Source organism: Microchirus variegatus, assembly GCF_963457635.1.
Source record: "Microchirus variegatus genome assembly, chromosome: 8".
Lineage (NCBI taxonomy): Eukaryota > Metazoa > Chordata > Actinopteri > Pleuronectiformes > Soleidae > Microchirus > Microchirus variegatus.
Genome location: NC_139809.1, coordinates 5,991,462 through 6,007,074, shown reverse-complemented (window position 1 = coordinate 6,007,074; position 15,613 = coordinate 5,991,462). Strand labels below are relative to the sequence as shown.

Here is a 15,613-nt window from a genome sequence, read left to right as displayed (position 1 = left end):
AAAGATGCCCATTACACTCATTTCTCAGGATTAACCCCCCCCCCCCAAAAAAAAAACATTTCAGCGACCCATGATGTCTCTGATAATGGTACAAATGTCTCACAGCTTAAGTACAAAAACGTAGCAGAGTAACACCAAGGCCCAACCTGTGCTGGGCCTAAAACTTTTCATTATTAGTATGACTTACAGGGCATGGCAAAACTCTAGCTGCTTGAATTAACACTTTGAAATTGTTAGTGCTTAGCTCAGTGATCCTAAGTAAAAAGTGTAAGAGAACATGAATGCTTCGAGCTTCCAGAGCTCTTTACAGAAAGCCCGCGGCTTGCCAAGAAAGCTTAGTCGCTAATTGCTTCCCCCGACCGACGGACATCGAGCAGAACAATGACATTTGTGTGTCCTCCAAAGCGCAAGCACAAGAAAGGTGCAAAGGTTCACTGCAGGAGTTGATGAGGTGTAACCGACGAGCAAATGAACCTCTTAGACAGACAAAGCCGAGGTGACGCTCTGACCTTGAGGGGGGTGTTGCATGACATACAGTATTTGGACATGCTATGATGATTCATAGGAAATCATTTTTATTGAGTAATGTTATGAAAACGAAAGCAATTACACGGTAGGTAATATGGCGACAACAAATCTGTACGAAAACAACACAAAAGCAAATTAATCCATTTGTGAACAATGCTGTTAACTACTGTTTTGTCTGAACGATACTCTACGCCTCGGTGTACTGTAGTACAAAATGAGAACATGGCAAAAACATTATTCCCATAAATAAATCGATATCATCAAATCGATATCATCAAAGCATTGTGAAAACACTGAAGGTTCCACGATCATAGGTGTGAGAATTTCTAGGCTTTTCTACTGTAGTCATTTCTCAGGTTTGTTTTCCTGATGTTTTTAGAGACTGAAAAGAATAATAATCTGTATAAGTAATAATAAGAAAATAATTACTATAACACTACTTCCAACAAAGGAATGTGTTTGTGTCAGTAAATTCACATGAAGGCAAACATGACATTCAGGCACAGTGTGACCAACAAGGACAGAAAATCAGACAGTTCCTGTAAAGTGCAGCTGGGCCTGCATCCCTCTGTATTTTTACACTGTTTGAGAGGTCAAGCCTTTAATTGGACAAAAGAAAGAAAACTACTAATAATAATAATGCAACCAATTAAGTATTGTGGAGGTCAGTAAAAAGTGAAGAAAAGTTTTTTTTTTGTTGTTGTTTTTTTAAACATGTACAAAGTGAAACGTGTTGTTTTATCCAGCTTGATGTACCAACTGAGGAGTATACATTTGTGTTGTGTCCCTGTGGCTTACTAAGCAGAGATGTCTGTGGTCAAGCACAGCTGTGGTAGCTGATTCTGTTTCCCACTGATTATCATCCACTTCATGATATCCTCTATAGAAACACATCCAACTAGGCAATTATGTCCATAATAAAATCTGTCCTTTTTTTTCTGCTAGACAATCCGTCTGCTACACTTTTCATTTTCAGAACCTGCTGACTGAGGCCAAAGTACTAATACAGCAGTGTGTGTGTGTGTGTGTATGTGTGCGTGTGCATGTGTGTCATCATCTCACCTCTGAAACTGAGGTACTCCTCATTGACCTGGATTATGAATTCTCCATAAACATCCCGGAAAATGCCGTTGTACACCCAGTCAGATACAAACCTGAGTGATGCACAGTGAAAACAATCAGACACGGTGCATGTGTATTTTAGTAGAGATCTATCTATCTATCCATCTATAAAGCAAGTTGTGTCTGTGACGGGCATATCTCGCTGACTGTTAGTCAGATCGCCCTACGATTCTAGATATGGGTTGAGCATGGCCCTATGCCGGTATGTATCCTTGATTTTCACGTTTTTTTGGAGCAATTTTAATTTTTAATGTATTGACGCGCCCGACAGTTTTCATTAGTCCAAATAGCTCAATGGTTACAGCTTTTTGAATTCATCTCTGCTTAGCATGCTAAGACAACTACGTCTAAAGCTAAATCTCCGCTTAGCATGCTAACGTCTGCAACTCCATAAAACACATACTTTTCATGAGGTACGCACACCATCCAGCACATTTACACTTCCCACGGGCACTGCACTAGTTCTTGGAAAACAAAATACACATTCTTTATGCTAGCTTTCGTTTTAGGAGTTCGACTGAGCAGTTATGTGCAGTTATTTTGCACTGCAAAAAAAAAGAGGCGCAAAGGCTCCCAGCATGAACCAGACTTTATTTTCACTCAGCCAGTCTTAAATAGCAGCACTTCTTTTCAACCTGGCTTGCAAAATAAGAGCCACTGACCTTTTGCCATAATGCTTGGCAATAAATATAGCTTTAAGGGATTTTGCTCATAAAATAAAATACATGTTTTTAGGACATCTTCCCTTTTTGTAGTCAATTCAGTTTATTTTTTGTCATAAAAAAACAAAGAGATAAGTTCAGCATCCCTTCAAAAAACGGCATAGCAAAAATCATTCCCCAACTGTCTTCCTCTCCTCTACAGCTCACACTGATAAACCCACTGATGACTCAACAGTTCACAAGGAAAAAAACAAATTATGATTGGTTACTGCTGGAAATCTCAGGTTCTGAGTCAATTTATTTTTAGTCTGAAGGCACCGGCTGATTCCAAATTTGGTTCAGGAACTAGAACTATCTTGAAGTCTTGTAATATACTTGTAATATTATTGGTTAAGGTCATAATTGGATTATACGTGTCATTTAAAAAAAAAAAAAAAAAAAGGCTGTGAAAAGAATACCGACTGACCTTGTATAAGGTTCACAGCTGCTCTTCAGCAGTGACAGAAGGACCGGATAGTTCTCGTTGCTGCAGTTATTCTGTGCTTCGTTGTACAGGTAGGACATCAGTTTAACACCCTGAGGAGAGCCATATGGCACTGAGCTGACATCCCATCTGATAAGTTAAAACACTGCCATGATGGATGACGTATTGCGGTTTGCAGATAAAAGAGCACTCACCACAGGGAAGGTAGCCTGGCCTGCACCCGAATGCCCGTCCACACAGCAGAGCTCTGACAGATACCTTAGATTAAAAGAAATCCGAGATTTGAATTGCATCAAGGTCGTCCGCCAGGACGCGACAGCTTATTCGACTGCATGAGGTAGAGGTTCAATTACACAAAATAAGAATGTCACCTCACCTGAGTTGGCGGCCGACTTTCCGAAAGAGAAAGCTGATAGTCAACAGGCTGAGGGTGGGCGAAGTGCTGAGAACACAGGCTCTGTAGTAATGCAAGTACTTCCTCAGACCTCCTGTAAAAGCCTTTGAAACAAACACAGATTTTGTCGTTTCAGTTTCATCATCTCTGTGGATGTGACACATCAGGAATGTTCAGATCACCTTGCAATAATATTGATACTGCACTGCATTTTCTTTTAGTATTTTTGAAGTACGATTTGAAAAATAATCAGGATGATGCCTCATGAGTAACAGTTTTGGCTTCCAGTAAACGATGGCCCTGGTGCAATACCCTCTTACTGAGGTTCCAAAGTCCTTGTAGGTCCTTTAAACAGAGTTGGTCACAGGGAAATGAAGGAAACTGAAGGAAATTCGAAACCTAAAGTAAACCCTGCTTACAGAGTACCACTCGATTTATTTTGCTCATACTACCAAAGGCCAACATGGTCGAATTCTTGTCATTTTCAAATCATCAATATTAAAATGCGCCATATGCAAGAATGTGGCCAAAAGCGGTTACTACGTTCAAATTCAAAATACCGAGGTCTTTTAGGTTTCGTTTCCTCCGCCATTGTAGCTCAGACTTAACTGGCAACCCGTGGTTGCTCTGCAGCTGAGACTCTACTGACTGCAATGATTGGTAGACGGTGGTAGGTGGCACCACATGCCAAAACATGATTTGCGCAAAATATATTTTTTAATGTGAATATCTTAGCTGTACTGTTATTGTAGGCGAGTTCAGTTTGTTATATGAACATTATTCCTGAGTCGCTGTGACATATTAGGAGGATTTTATGGCCGGTTGCTTTAGATGTATTACATAATGCACCTTTCAGTAAGTGAATTTGTATTGTTGTGCATATGGGCCGACTTGAAAAATTCTGACCCTCTCCTATGTGCTTCAGGGGGTTGGATACTGTGGACCACATACCACTGCATTGACCCTTGTGTATTTCAGCTTTATTTTCAGGATCAAAAATCATTAGAAGTTGTTTATATGCAAGCAAATATTTTGTATATTTGTGTTTGCAAAAAAAAATCAAATCAGTCTTGTGAACTGATGTTCCCAAACATATTAATCACTGCTTCATGCAGAATGCAGGTAAATGAGGAAGGTGGCTCAGCGGTATTAATAATGATGTTGACGATGATACAAACATACCTGGAAGACGAGGCCCTTCTTGTCAGCAGTCTTCTGAGAGAAGCGGCTAAGTCTCAAGTAATAGGTGCCGTACTGGACCAGCTCCCCTAAGAGACGAGAAACGCTCTCCGTAGACGCTCCCGACACACACACGCCGGGTCTGACATCAAACTGAACACTCTGGGAAGGAGAAGGTGAGCAAAATATAGCAAACAACAGTGCTGTTCAATAACATCCAATAAAATAGCCTTGCAGAAAAGACCGTCTCTGTAAAGCTCATATAATTAAATTTCTTTGTTGAAGTTGAAGTTCAAGTGTGACCTCCATGGGGATTTCTGAAGACATGATCTTATATCAGACTGTATTACATAATCAGGTGTTTGTTATTTTGTCCTTTCCATTGTTCTTTTATTAGACCTGGATTGAAAATGTCCTCAACAGGACCTTCAGGGAGGACAACCTCAACACAGACAGTATTAAGAACCACCACAAACCACAGCCTCAAGGATTACCTTTGACTTTAATAAACACTTGCTGCACCATCCGAACAAAGTTTGGACTTTTTAATTAGATAACAACATACTGTAAAGGTGTTCCTAATACTGTGTCCCTGTTCTGCCCTCGCCTACATGTTGAAGAGTCTACAAGAGCAACAACATAAAAGGTTGAGGGAGTAAACAAGGGAATTCTGATTCATTTTATGTTATAAAAACTAACTAGAGTCATCTGGAAATATAAAAACTTAATGGGAAACAATAAAGTAACAGAAAAGCTCTCTAGCGGTTTTGTGGCGAGCAAAATTTTTTATTTCTCCATCGTTTAATGGATTATACCAAGAGACTGACTCAAGAATATGCTTGACACAGTCACATTTTTTTGTAATGTTTTTTTATTGTTACAAAGCAATATCCTTTTATAAAATGGCCGAGTTTTGTCGTATCACAAAAGTTTCCATTCATTTTCTCTGCTTGAATCTCTCTGTTTTTAGGTAAATATATACGGCCACAGTGCTTTTATAACTTCTCATATGTTTAACTTCAGTCTGTCGCAGTCCTATAACGCCAAATCTGTTTAACTGATGAATTAATTCATTCATTCACCGTCTACTGTTTTATCCTCCACATGAGGGTCGCTGGTGCCAATCCCAGCTGACATGGGACGAAATGCAGGGTAAATCCGGGAAAGGTCACCCGTCCATTGCACCATACGTTTCATTTAAAGGTCCTATATTATACCCTATTAACCCAAGTTAAACTAGGTCCTGGTGCCCTAATGAACATGTCTGTGTCATGCTTTAGTCAAAATATCATAAGGATGAAGCACAATAGCAGTTCAATAACTCTGCCAAAACAGCCTTTTTCAGAACGCTCGGTTTTGTGCCTGGTCATTTACATGTGAATGAGACCCAGGTAAACACACATCCACTGCTTCCAGGGGAGTGTCGCCACTTATCACCTATTGTCATGCACCGTCGTCACAACCCCCGCTCCATATACCCCATAGTAATGTCCGTTTACCCGTTGTTACCGAGTTACACCCTAATTCATAGCGTGACCACGATTTTGGCTTCTCGCGATCATAAAAACATTAAAATCGAAGAAAAACGATTAAAGCCCAATTTATACTTCTGCGTAAAGTGCTCTGCGTAGGTTACGCTGCGTCGACGCAGAGCCTGTTGAAGAGCCTCTGCGTCGTCTCCGACTGCACGAAATATACACGCCGCACCGCGCGTGTATATTTCTAGCATGGGAATATGTAAATACCCATGCTAGAAAAAGACCCTGAACGCACCAGTGTAACTGCGGCTGCAACTGACGTGTGTGGATCAACAACACGAGGAGAGAACGTGGAAACACGACAGAAAGGCAGCCTTTGGTTGAGAAGAAATGTAGGACAACATCTACATCTTTCTGCAGTGCTTTCAAACGCATGCTCTTCATATCACTGATTCACACACGCCACTCGCTAACCGCAGGCACATAACTGGTGCGTTCAAGGTGTCCCTCCAGCATAGGCATTTACACACACGATCAACAACAAAGGGCTTTATTCTAAAGTACTTAGTGTCATGCACTAAAGTACTTAGTGGTACTAAATGATTAAAAAGTTGATTTTGCACAATAGGGGACCTTTAATTATATGACAGAGACTAATAAATGAAAATGTACCTGATTAAGAGGGAAGGTTGTAGATGCCACCCCGATGAGGACATTGAGGAGATCAGATACCAGTTGTGTCTGAGAGTCCAGGGGCAGTGAGAGGATAGGAGAGGGTGTACCAGTGCTCACTACCCTCATCTCTCCCTCCCACAGACGATAGAGCTGGTCAAAGGCTTCTCTGCCTCCCTCTGTTAGGTAGAGAGACTCCCTTTTCCCTGGAGGGCTAGTAGTAGAAACAGAGAGACAGTTAGAGTTCTGCTCCAGAGAGGGGAACTGAAAACACAAGTACAAGTGGAGCTCTGCACTTAAAGGCAATAATGTAAGGGAAAAAAATAAAAAGTATAAGCACACACGTATACATATGCATATATACACTACCATTCAAAAGTTTGGGGTCACATAGAAATGTCTCTATTTTTGAAGAAAATCACTTTTTTAAATGAATATAACAATAAATGAACCAGAAATCCACTCTATACATTGTTAATGTGGTAAACGACTATTCTAGCTGCAAACGTTTGGCTTTTAATGGAACAGGTACATAGGTGTATAGAGGCCCATTTCCAGCAACCATCACTCCAGTGTTCTAATGGTACATTGTGTTTGCTAATTGCGATAGAAGGTTATTGGATGATTAGAAACCCCTTGAAAACCCTTGTGCAGTTATGTTAGCACAGCTGAAAACGGTTTTGCTGGTTCTTTGACAAAAGCAAAGTTTGAAGGGCAAAATCATTATTTCTAATCTCGTCAATGTCTCGACTATATTTTCTATTCATTTTGCAACTATTTCGATGACTAAAAGAGTGAGTCTTAATGGAAAACACAAAACAATTGTTTGGTGACCCCAAACTGTTGAACAGTAGTGTATGTATATAATTAAGGAAAAATGTTAAAATGAAATACTACCCCAAACAAAAACACAGCTAGTAGCAAAATACTGACTGATACCAGACCTTGGTAGCTGGCTTTACAAACATCTTCACAGGGGGTGAAAATAAAACAAGGGTCTGGATTGGAGACGCATTAAAATATAGACGACTGAAAGGAGAGAGGAAATTGACAATATAGACCATTACAGACACGGTGTGGATACTATTCTCCAGACAAAAAAGCAACACGGTGGAACTTCAGCCCAGGTTTGCTGATGATCCGTCTCCCTCACTCTAACACACATTGTCAGTATTGAACTAATATAATGTTTGTACCGACTGTTATTGTTGCTTTGTCGTTTCCTCTCATCATGTGATAATTGTCCACTGCTGCTCTCAAGCGGATACACTTTCACCCCCAATCTCCGCCTGTTGTTAACATGCTAAAATTAACCAGACTCAGTGTTGACGATAATGAAATCGATTAAGTTATTTTCAGAAAATCAGGCCAATTATCATTATCTCCACCTTTTTTTTTCTGTTAGGATTGCAGTAAAAGTTTTAAAGCTTAATGTCACAATTGTACATATTTTACACACAATTTGCCTTAGTGTTTTAGCAATACAAAAATATTGAGTGATAAACCTTTATTGACTTTTCCCTATTGAGGTTACTGATAAATCCTTGTTTTTGTTTATTTATTAAATTCATTAATCAAAATGATGACCAGTAATGAAAATAATTGACCATATGCACGAAACATCAACTGCTGTTAAAATATAAAAGCCCGCTCCTTTACTCTTGTTCAGTTGTAGTTAAGGGAAAACTCTGCATCTTTGGCTGACAGCTTGCTGGGAAATAGTCCTGCTGGCTTATTGGAAACCAGGAAGAGCCATCATATAGTCATTTGTGATAAAGGTCCTTTTAACTTTACAAACAACACAAGTAAATTACCATCCAACAGATTCCCAACAGCGGCGTCTTTGTGGCTCAAAAGTGCGGACAGCCTCCCATACGTCCAAGTCTGGAATGGGGCTGGACTCTGACTGCGAGTCTGGGGTCAGGTTGGAGGCTGACTGGAAACCTTCATCTTCAGACTCGAAAGATGGCGGGACCTACATGGAGAGCCAATAAGATTAATGATCATTGATGAACAGTGCAAGGAAGTGGGGTTTAAACCTTGTTCAAGTTAACAATTAACATTAATTAGATACATTAGTAAGCCATTGTGTCCTACCCTGATAGCCAGTCCAGTTACTTCAATATTACTGGGAACAGGGGGCAGGTCCAGTCTTATGTCTATATCAGAAGTGCGAGTATGTTGTAGTGCTCCAAACAGTGACATTCTTGTCTCCTTGTTAAATCTTTCTTCTGTGTCCAATTTAGTCCCAAAGGCCAACAGCCCTGTGCCTGGAGGGACTTCCAACAACCTTTGAGTACAATACAAACTCTCCAATGTCCCCCATTCCTCCCCACACACTAGTCCCCATGACCGGGCCTCTAGTCTCTGCAACTCCTTGCTCTGGTAGGACCAGGGTCGAGGTCGCCGTAGCACTGGCCGCTCTCGTCTCGCGTAGTGCTGGCTGAAAGAAGTAGGCGGTGGAGGTGCTGAACCAGCTAGGAGCACAAGGAGCTCAAGCACTGTGTCTACTTCCATCAGGCCAGAGGACGCACCCTCTGGAAGCCTCCCCAGCTCATCCTCCAACCTCTCTGCTTCCTCTCTGCACCCTGCGACTCGCAAGTCAAAACAAATCATCAGGACTTTGTTTCTGGGTGGTGTACGTGTTGTGGCGCATGATCCTGAGAGTGAATCTTTGTTGCCATCTTGAAATAGTTTCGACAGTAGGGCACCGTAGGCACGCTTCTTCAAAATTCTTCGGACACCTTCTCTTGAGACTCCTCCCAGGGCTCTGCGCTTCCATGATACTCCAGATAAGCTGTATTCACACAGGGCACCCAGCAGCTCAGTAATGCTGCTGCTGCTGCTGCCACTGCTGCTGCCACTAGGCTTCATGGAGTTATCGTGGCTTGGGTTCATGTCACTGTTGCCTCAGCCTGTGGGTGTGAAATAAAACGGTTTTAGTTGGTACAGTTTACAGAGAGGCAACAAACAGACTCAGGGCAAGCAGGGAAAGTTCTCAATTATTGATCGCTCCAATGCCCTAAAAAGCCACCAGATAAATAAAAGGCAGTGAAATTAACCTTGTGCCTTTTATGTGTACCCTTTAGTATGTCTCAGCTGAGGGTGGGACTGGAGGAAGGGCAGGATGGGGGATCAGGTTGAGTAAATGGGGGAGGAAGAATCCAGGAAAATTGGGGAATAAGGATGAAAGAATGAGGATTGACAACTTTGAACTGTGGATGGAAGCAATGCACCTCTCAGTTCCTCTCAGTCTGCTAGAATTGATTATCATTACTATTAAAAGAAAAAAAAAAACAACAACTGTGTGTTAGTTGACATTTCTTATGTAGTAAGAACAGGTAGGTAGGAGTGTGTGACGTGTCTGCAAGTTTGCTAATTCACACCAATATAATATTACAATGTCAAAAAAGATACTGCTTATGATGCCGTTTACTTTTCCCTGCCGTTTTCATATAACATAAGTGGATGTTTTGATCCTTATACATAGCCATACGTGTAATTGGATGCATGTTGACTGAGTGGATTTAGAATTAAATTAAATTATTGAAGAATAAGAAGCTGACGTGATGACTTGATGTTCAATACTGGAATAACGAACGTTTAGCTGTATACCAGACAATATCAGAGACAATAACAGAGAGAAACGAGACTAGAGTTTTGTGTTAGCATCATTAGTTTTAGTAAACAGAGTGACAGCTAACAGTAACAGGCTAAGACAACATTTAGCTAATGCTATTAATGTTTATAACATCGCACAGCGTATATACTACAAAGCCAAACGCAGATGTAAGCGAACGGGGCTTGATTTACCCTCTCGATTCGGTGAATTATCGGTTGACTCTGTTGAAAGCTTCAGTTTTGCATCCACCACAAGCGACTCCTTCCCATGCATGCTAACTTTGTTAGCACGCTACCTCTGGATCAACACGTTTTCCTGTTTATTCTGAGCGCACAGAGTCCAGTGAGGTCACACGTTAAACAGGTCCCATTGTGCCTTGATTGTCCCACGGGTTCTTGTGTATATAACCTCAAGTTTATAAATGCGATGCTACTGACGCTAGCTTAAGATCTAGCCACTAAATTCATTCATATCATATTCGCGGCCGCGAACAACATTAGAACCCGCCCACTCGTCTGTGATTGGCCATAATAATACCCTTCGTGACGTGATCATGGTCGTGGTTGGTTTGAAATGTTAGAGCGGCGGCACTGATTGGTCGATGATGTTTGTCAATCACAGCGTAGTCAGACTGCTATTTGCCACCGCGCTTTGCTGCATTCAGGCAACCATGGGAAAATATACTGACACTGACAGGTTCATGGCAGTTTAATGGTGCATTATTGTATTTACTGGGTGGGGTATGAAATTAGATTGTGTATTAATTTCAGTCCAAGTAAATAAAACGTACAATTCAGGACTCCCAGCATGTTAAAAGGCCACCTGTTGTGACTGAGAGTGCATAAACCCCATTAGTGTACAGCTCTTCTTGGATGGTTCTTGGCTGAGTACAGTGCATGTTGTTTCTGCCAGGTTAATGAACAGCTTCATTGTCTGTCTGTTGTACAGAAAACACTGAAATACTGTTTCATAGTCTCTTCTTTGCCACACTGGTTCTTTGTATATGAGTATTAAAAGTGTATTATGTAATAAATCTAAAGCAACTGGCCACAAAATCCTCCTAATATGTCACAGAGACTCAGGAATAATATTCATATAACATACTGAACTCACCAAAAACAACAGTACAGCCAAATTATTTGCATTAAAAAAAAATCATTTGCAGACTGCAAATCTTGTTTATGTTTCGAAATCATGTTTTTTAATGTGGTGCCACCAACCACTGTCTACCAATCATTGCAGTCAGTAGAGTCTCAGCTGCCAAGCAACCACGGGTTGCCAGTTACGTCAGAAAACGAAACCTAAAAGACCTCTGTATTTTGAATTTGAATGTAGTCACCATTTTTGGCCACATTCTTACATATGGCACCTTTAACCTGTTAATGTCAACTCACAGTTTATCCCACAGTGACCCTGCCTCTGTCTCAGTAACTTGACTTGATCCATTCCTCCACCTCGCTCATCTGTGCCAATAGAATAGAAAAATCTACATTTTTGCCACTGTCCCATAATGTTTGCCAATTACTCCTGGCCACATTCACCCATTATGCCACATGCCACACCAGAGACACACAAGGCAACCAGCTGTGTGACCCGCACAGTGAAGGGATGATCCGTCAAGACTGGTGAGACTCTGATAGACTGATGGTTTTAAGACGACTGTGTGGTAAGAACTGTGAAGGTCGTGGGGAGGACATCGACAGTCTGACACACAATTATAAACATAAAGGGCTGTATGTTGTTTCTCTAACAACAAACTCTGGATTAATCCTGACGCGAAGGCTCTCCTTAAGGAGAACTAGAGGGCTTTTAAGTCAGAAAACAAGAAGGAGCTGAAGGATGTGGGGCAGCCCACGGGCCAAGAGGAAATTAATTGGGCTTGTAACCAGAAGGTCGCTGGTTCAATCCTGGAACGGGCCTAGGGCTGGCACCCAATCACCCATTGCTCCCCAGGCGCAGATAAGTACTGCCTACTGCTCCTGTGCCCGGCTTGTGTGTGTGTGTTCACTACTGGTGTGTAATAAGGATGGGTTAAATGCAGAGGACAAATTCACTATCACTAATTGGTGTCCGTGCAAACATTACTAATTACAACCGATAATGTACAGAAAGAGCTGAGGAAAAAGTCAGGAAGGGTAAGGACAAGCACGATGGAGTATCAGCTGCAGCAAAACAATGTCTCGAGAGGCCTGAAAACCACCTCTGGAGTCAAGGAGTCAGACTCTCAGACCACAGAGCATCACAGGTGGGCCACAGATCTCAAACCCTGAATATAGACGACTGAGTTGAATTGAGGAAAAGCTGATTCCAAGACTTTGAGAAGCTGCAGGTTTTTTTTTAGTCAGGTGATGTAGCCCTGCAAATGTAATAATGTCCCTCCCTTTCCACTGGATAAGCAGCTGGTGATCCCTACATATAAATGGGTCCATATCAGTCCTCTCCAGTTGCCAATCAGCATTCCTCTCCAGCAATTGCACTTTGGGTAATTGTGCACTGGTTTGATTCATTAAAGTAAATGGTGTGCAAAAGTGCATTTCGGAGTTCAAGTGGAGCTAATGCAAGGCTTCAGTCTGAGTGAACTGAACGTTTCCAATTTACTGTTGTTTTCCACAACACCGTTTCAAGGGATACTATAGAGTAGTGGATTTTGTCACCAGTCGCGTATGGAAGGGATCTCATCTTGAGGAGATTACAGTGTGGAAAAATAACTTGTGAAGTGCGTGTACCTGGGAATGAGACAGAGTGAACCCATCAGTTATTTTGGGGTCTTACAAAAGGTAGTCAGTGCAAATCTGCATTCATTTCAGTCAAACATCCTTGGTATTGTACACTCAATCAAAGACCACATTTTCTATAAGATATGGGAATACTGGCGATAGTACTGGCTACATATATATATAACTGGAGTTGAAAAGTCACCAGCTTTATTATGTACATTAATCCTTATTTATGGATTACAAGATGCTTTGCAATCTCAAGAAAAAAATAGTAAATATATCTCGGAAAATATCCCCAAAAAAGAAATATATAGGCCACTGAAAGAAAATTAACCCTTTAAGGTACGCACCAAGAAAAAAAGCAAAAGCATTTATTTTATTTGCTCTACCAAACGGTTGAGACGTCTGTTCATAATAAACCTGGTTTGCATAATTCATAAAGTACAACATTCAGAACAAGTCACATTAAGTGTTAGTGAGTTCAGCTTGATGCATTTTTCAATGAGACATAGTGACTTAAAGTGTGGTCGACCAAATGGTTGAGTAGTACCTTAAAGGGTTAAAACAAAACATGTGGAAAGGCCCTCTAATAAATATGTTTTATGAATGGTTTTTGAACCTCTACATTACGGAGTCAGTTGGCCTGATTTCCTTAAGGCACATCACCGCAGGGTCCTGGCTGCAAATGCTCCGTCCCCTTTAGTTTTCTCAGAGACTTCTGGCACAGAGAAGAACTATGTGTTTGATATTGGATATAAAGACTTTTTGCCTTGTGGCCAAAATGTGCTTTAAAGGAATGGCCTCAAAAAAAGGGCCTATATGTTGCTCCTTGAGAATGACTTTTAAAACTTCAATTGTTTCTGGGGCATCAAGCATGAAGTGCTTTGAAGTCCAGCGGAAATCATCATCTTTGATGTGGAAGTATTGCGTATGCAAATTGTGAGTCCCTGTTTGTCTGTATACTTACACTACATATTTATTCTTGCGCGACTAATTTATACCCAGTGTGTTCATTTGTGGTTTAGAGCGTTAGTCTTCCCTCTGAACAGTTGGCAAATCAACCTGGACTCACCGTCAGCCCATTACATTCCTTCAGTGAACAGATTAATTGCCTGCTGATTCAACCCCGGTCACTCTGGATTTAAAGAGTTTAAACTTAAACCGCGATAAAATCCTGCAGGTCTGAGTCTCTTCAAACGCATGCCAGCCTCACTGCATATTTAAATTTGCTCTCAGGTTACAATTGAGCTTAGAGGACCCTTGGAATCAGTCATTTGTGCTGCTTTTAAATTATTCATCAGAACAACTGTTTTAAAATTTACACCACGCCATCATTGTTTCCGCCCCCGCCAACAAAGTTCTCTTCCTCTTCCCCCAAGACAGAGGAAATCAAAGCCAAATCTCATTAGAAGGTTTGAAACATGTGGAAACACATCTATCTCCTGAACAAGAGGCTGGCTGTTGTGTGTGTGAAACATCAGAGGCAGAAGAACAGAAGACAGCAAAATGCAGATTTTAACCCAATTTATTGTCGGGACCCTGCAAAGAGGCTGACTTAAAACAATTATTCCTAGTGTGCGGAATAATTGACATCGGAGGGCATAGTTATTTGGAAATCATTGCACAGCAGCAAATACCGTTGACATCCAACATGATGTAACCTGGGGTCTTCTTGATAGAAATATGAAGAGCATTGCATTTGATTTTTCAACACTTTTGGAGGACAGTGTACAAGATGCAGTGTTTGCGATAATCAAGTGTAGCCACTCTTGCTTTGGCAGCAGTCCTTGGAGTTGCCCTATCTTTTTTCCCGCTGCATCGATGATCTGCCGAGTTAGAAGACGGCGTGTGCCGTGGCCTCCCGTCTGTCTTGGATGTCTCCACCCCTGCATTAGGGTTTGTTAAGCAGTCAGATTAGGCAATTTCATCTTTCATCTTTCGTTTTTTTTTTCCAATTTCATTCCTAGCTGTCAGTACTTAATTAATGTTTTCGCAGCAATTTTTCAACCTTCACTGCCAGTGACAGAGATACTGCGTGCAGCGTGGCTATTTACATTATCAACTCATTTTGAGAAGCCAGACCTTGGCTCCTCATTTTCATTCGGAATCTTGTGACAGGACCATGATGTGGTATTTGGGGGAATAAAAACCACCAGCCATCGTAGGATGTGCTGCATAAGACTGATGCTATCAGGAAAGTAATTTAGGGTTATAATAGGAAAGTATATCTCAGAAAACCTGAAGTTCAAGCACTAAGCTCTCTGTGTCTTCTTGGTTTGAATAGGAGATCATTTTCATAAATCCACCTGTGTGTGTATGTGTGTGTGTGTGTGTGTATTAGCTCTAAAATAAATCTGCGGTCTTGTAATGAGCTGTATAAATACCAAAGTCTTGCAGCAAACATTCAGTTCTCTCAACAAGAAATTGGCTACTTGTGGAAAGCGTTACTCTCAATCACCCAAGGTGATATTAACTCATGAAATATGCATGGGAACTGAGGGATCAGTTGAGGCAAATCAATATTTTAAAAGTGAAAAAAAAAACACACAGCAGATATGAAGGGCATATGTCTCTGAGTTTATTCATGGCGGAGTGTCTGATGAAACCTATGTGTAACGTCTCCGGCCACACACACACACACACGCACACACAACCTTTGTAAAATGACGTTCCTCCAGTACAACCAAATCAGGTACACACCGTCGAGCATCTTCTGAGCTGCCTTAAATGGGGGAGGAGAGCGTTGGCTTCCTAT

At 41.2% G+C, this 15,613-nt stretch overlaps 1 protein-coding gene across 1 annotated transcript in view; it reads right to left on the bottom strand.

Moving 5' to 3' along the window:
• Nucleotides 1-9,417, bottom strand: part of tubgcp6 (tubulin gamma complex component 6) — a gene marked incomplete at both ends in the record, with an annotated part of 30,822 nt that extends 21,405 nt beyond the window's left edge. The window contains 8 exons of the mRNA XM_083893716.1: nt 1,591-1,682; nt 2,779-2,888; nt 2,991-3,054; nt 3,173-3,294; nt 4,373-4,531; nt 6,520-6,733; nt 8,334-8,494; nt 8,617-9,417. Coding sequence (XP_083749842.1) covers nt 1,591-1,682; nt 2,779-2,888; nt 2,991-3,054; nt 3,173-3,294; nt 4,373-4,531; nt 6,520-6,733; nt 8,334-8,494; nt 8,617-9,417 — 1,723 coding nt within the window. The remainder of the gene's footprint in view (nt 1-1,590; nt 1,683-2,778; nt 2,889-2,990; nt 3,055-3,172; nt 3,295-4,372; nt 4,532-6,519; nt 6,734-8,333; nt 8,495-8,616) is intronic.
• Nucleotides 9,418-15,613: the final 6,196 nt, after the last annotated feature.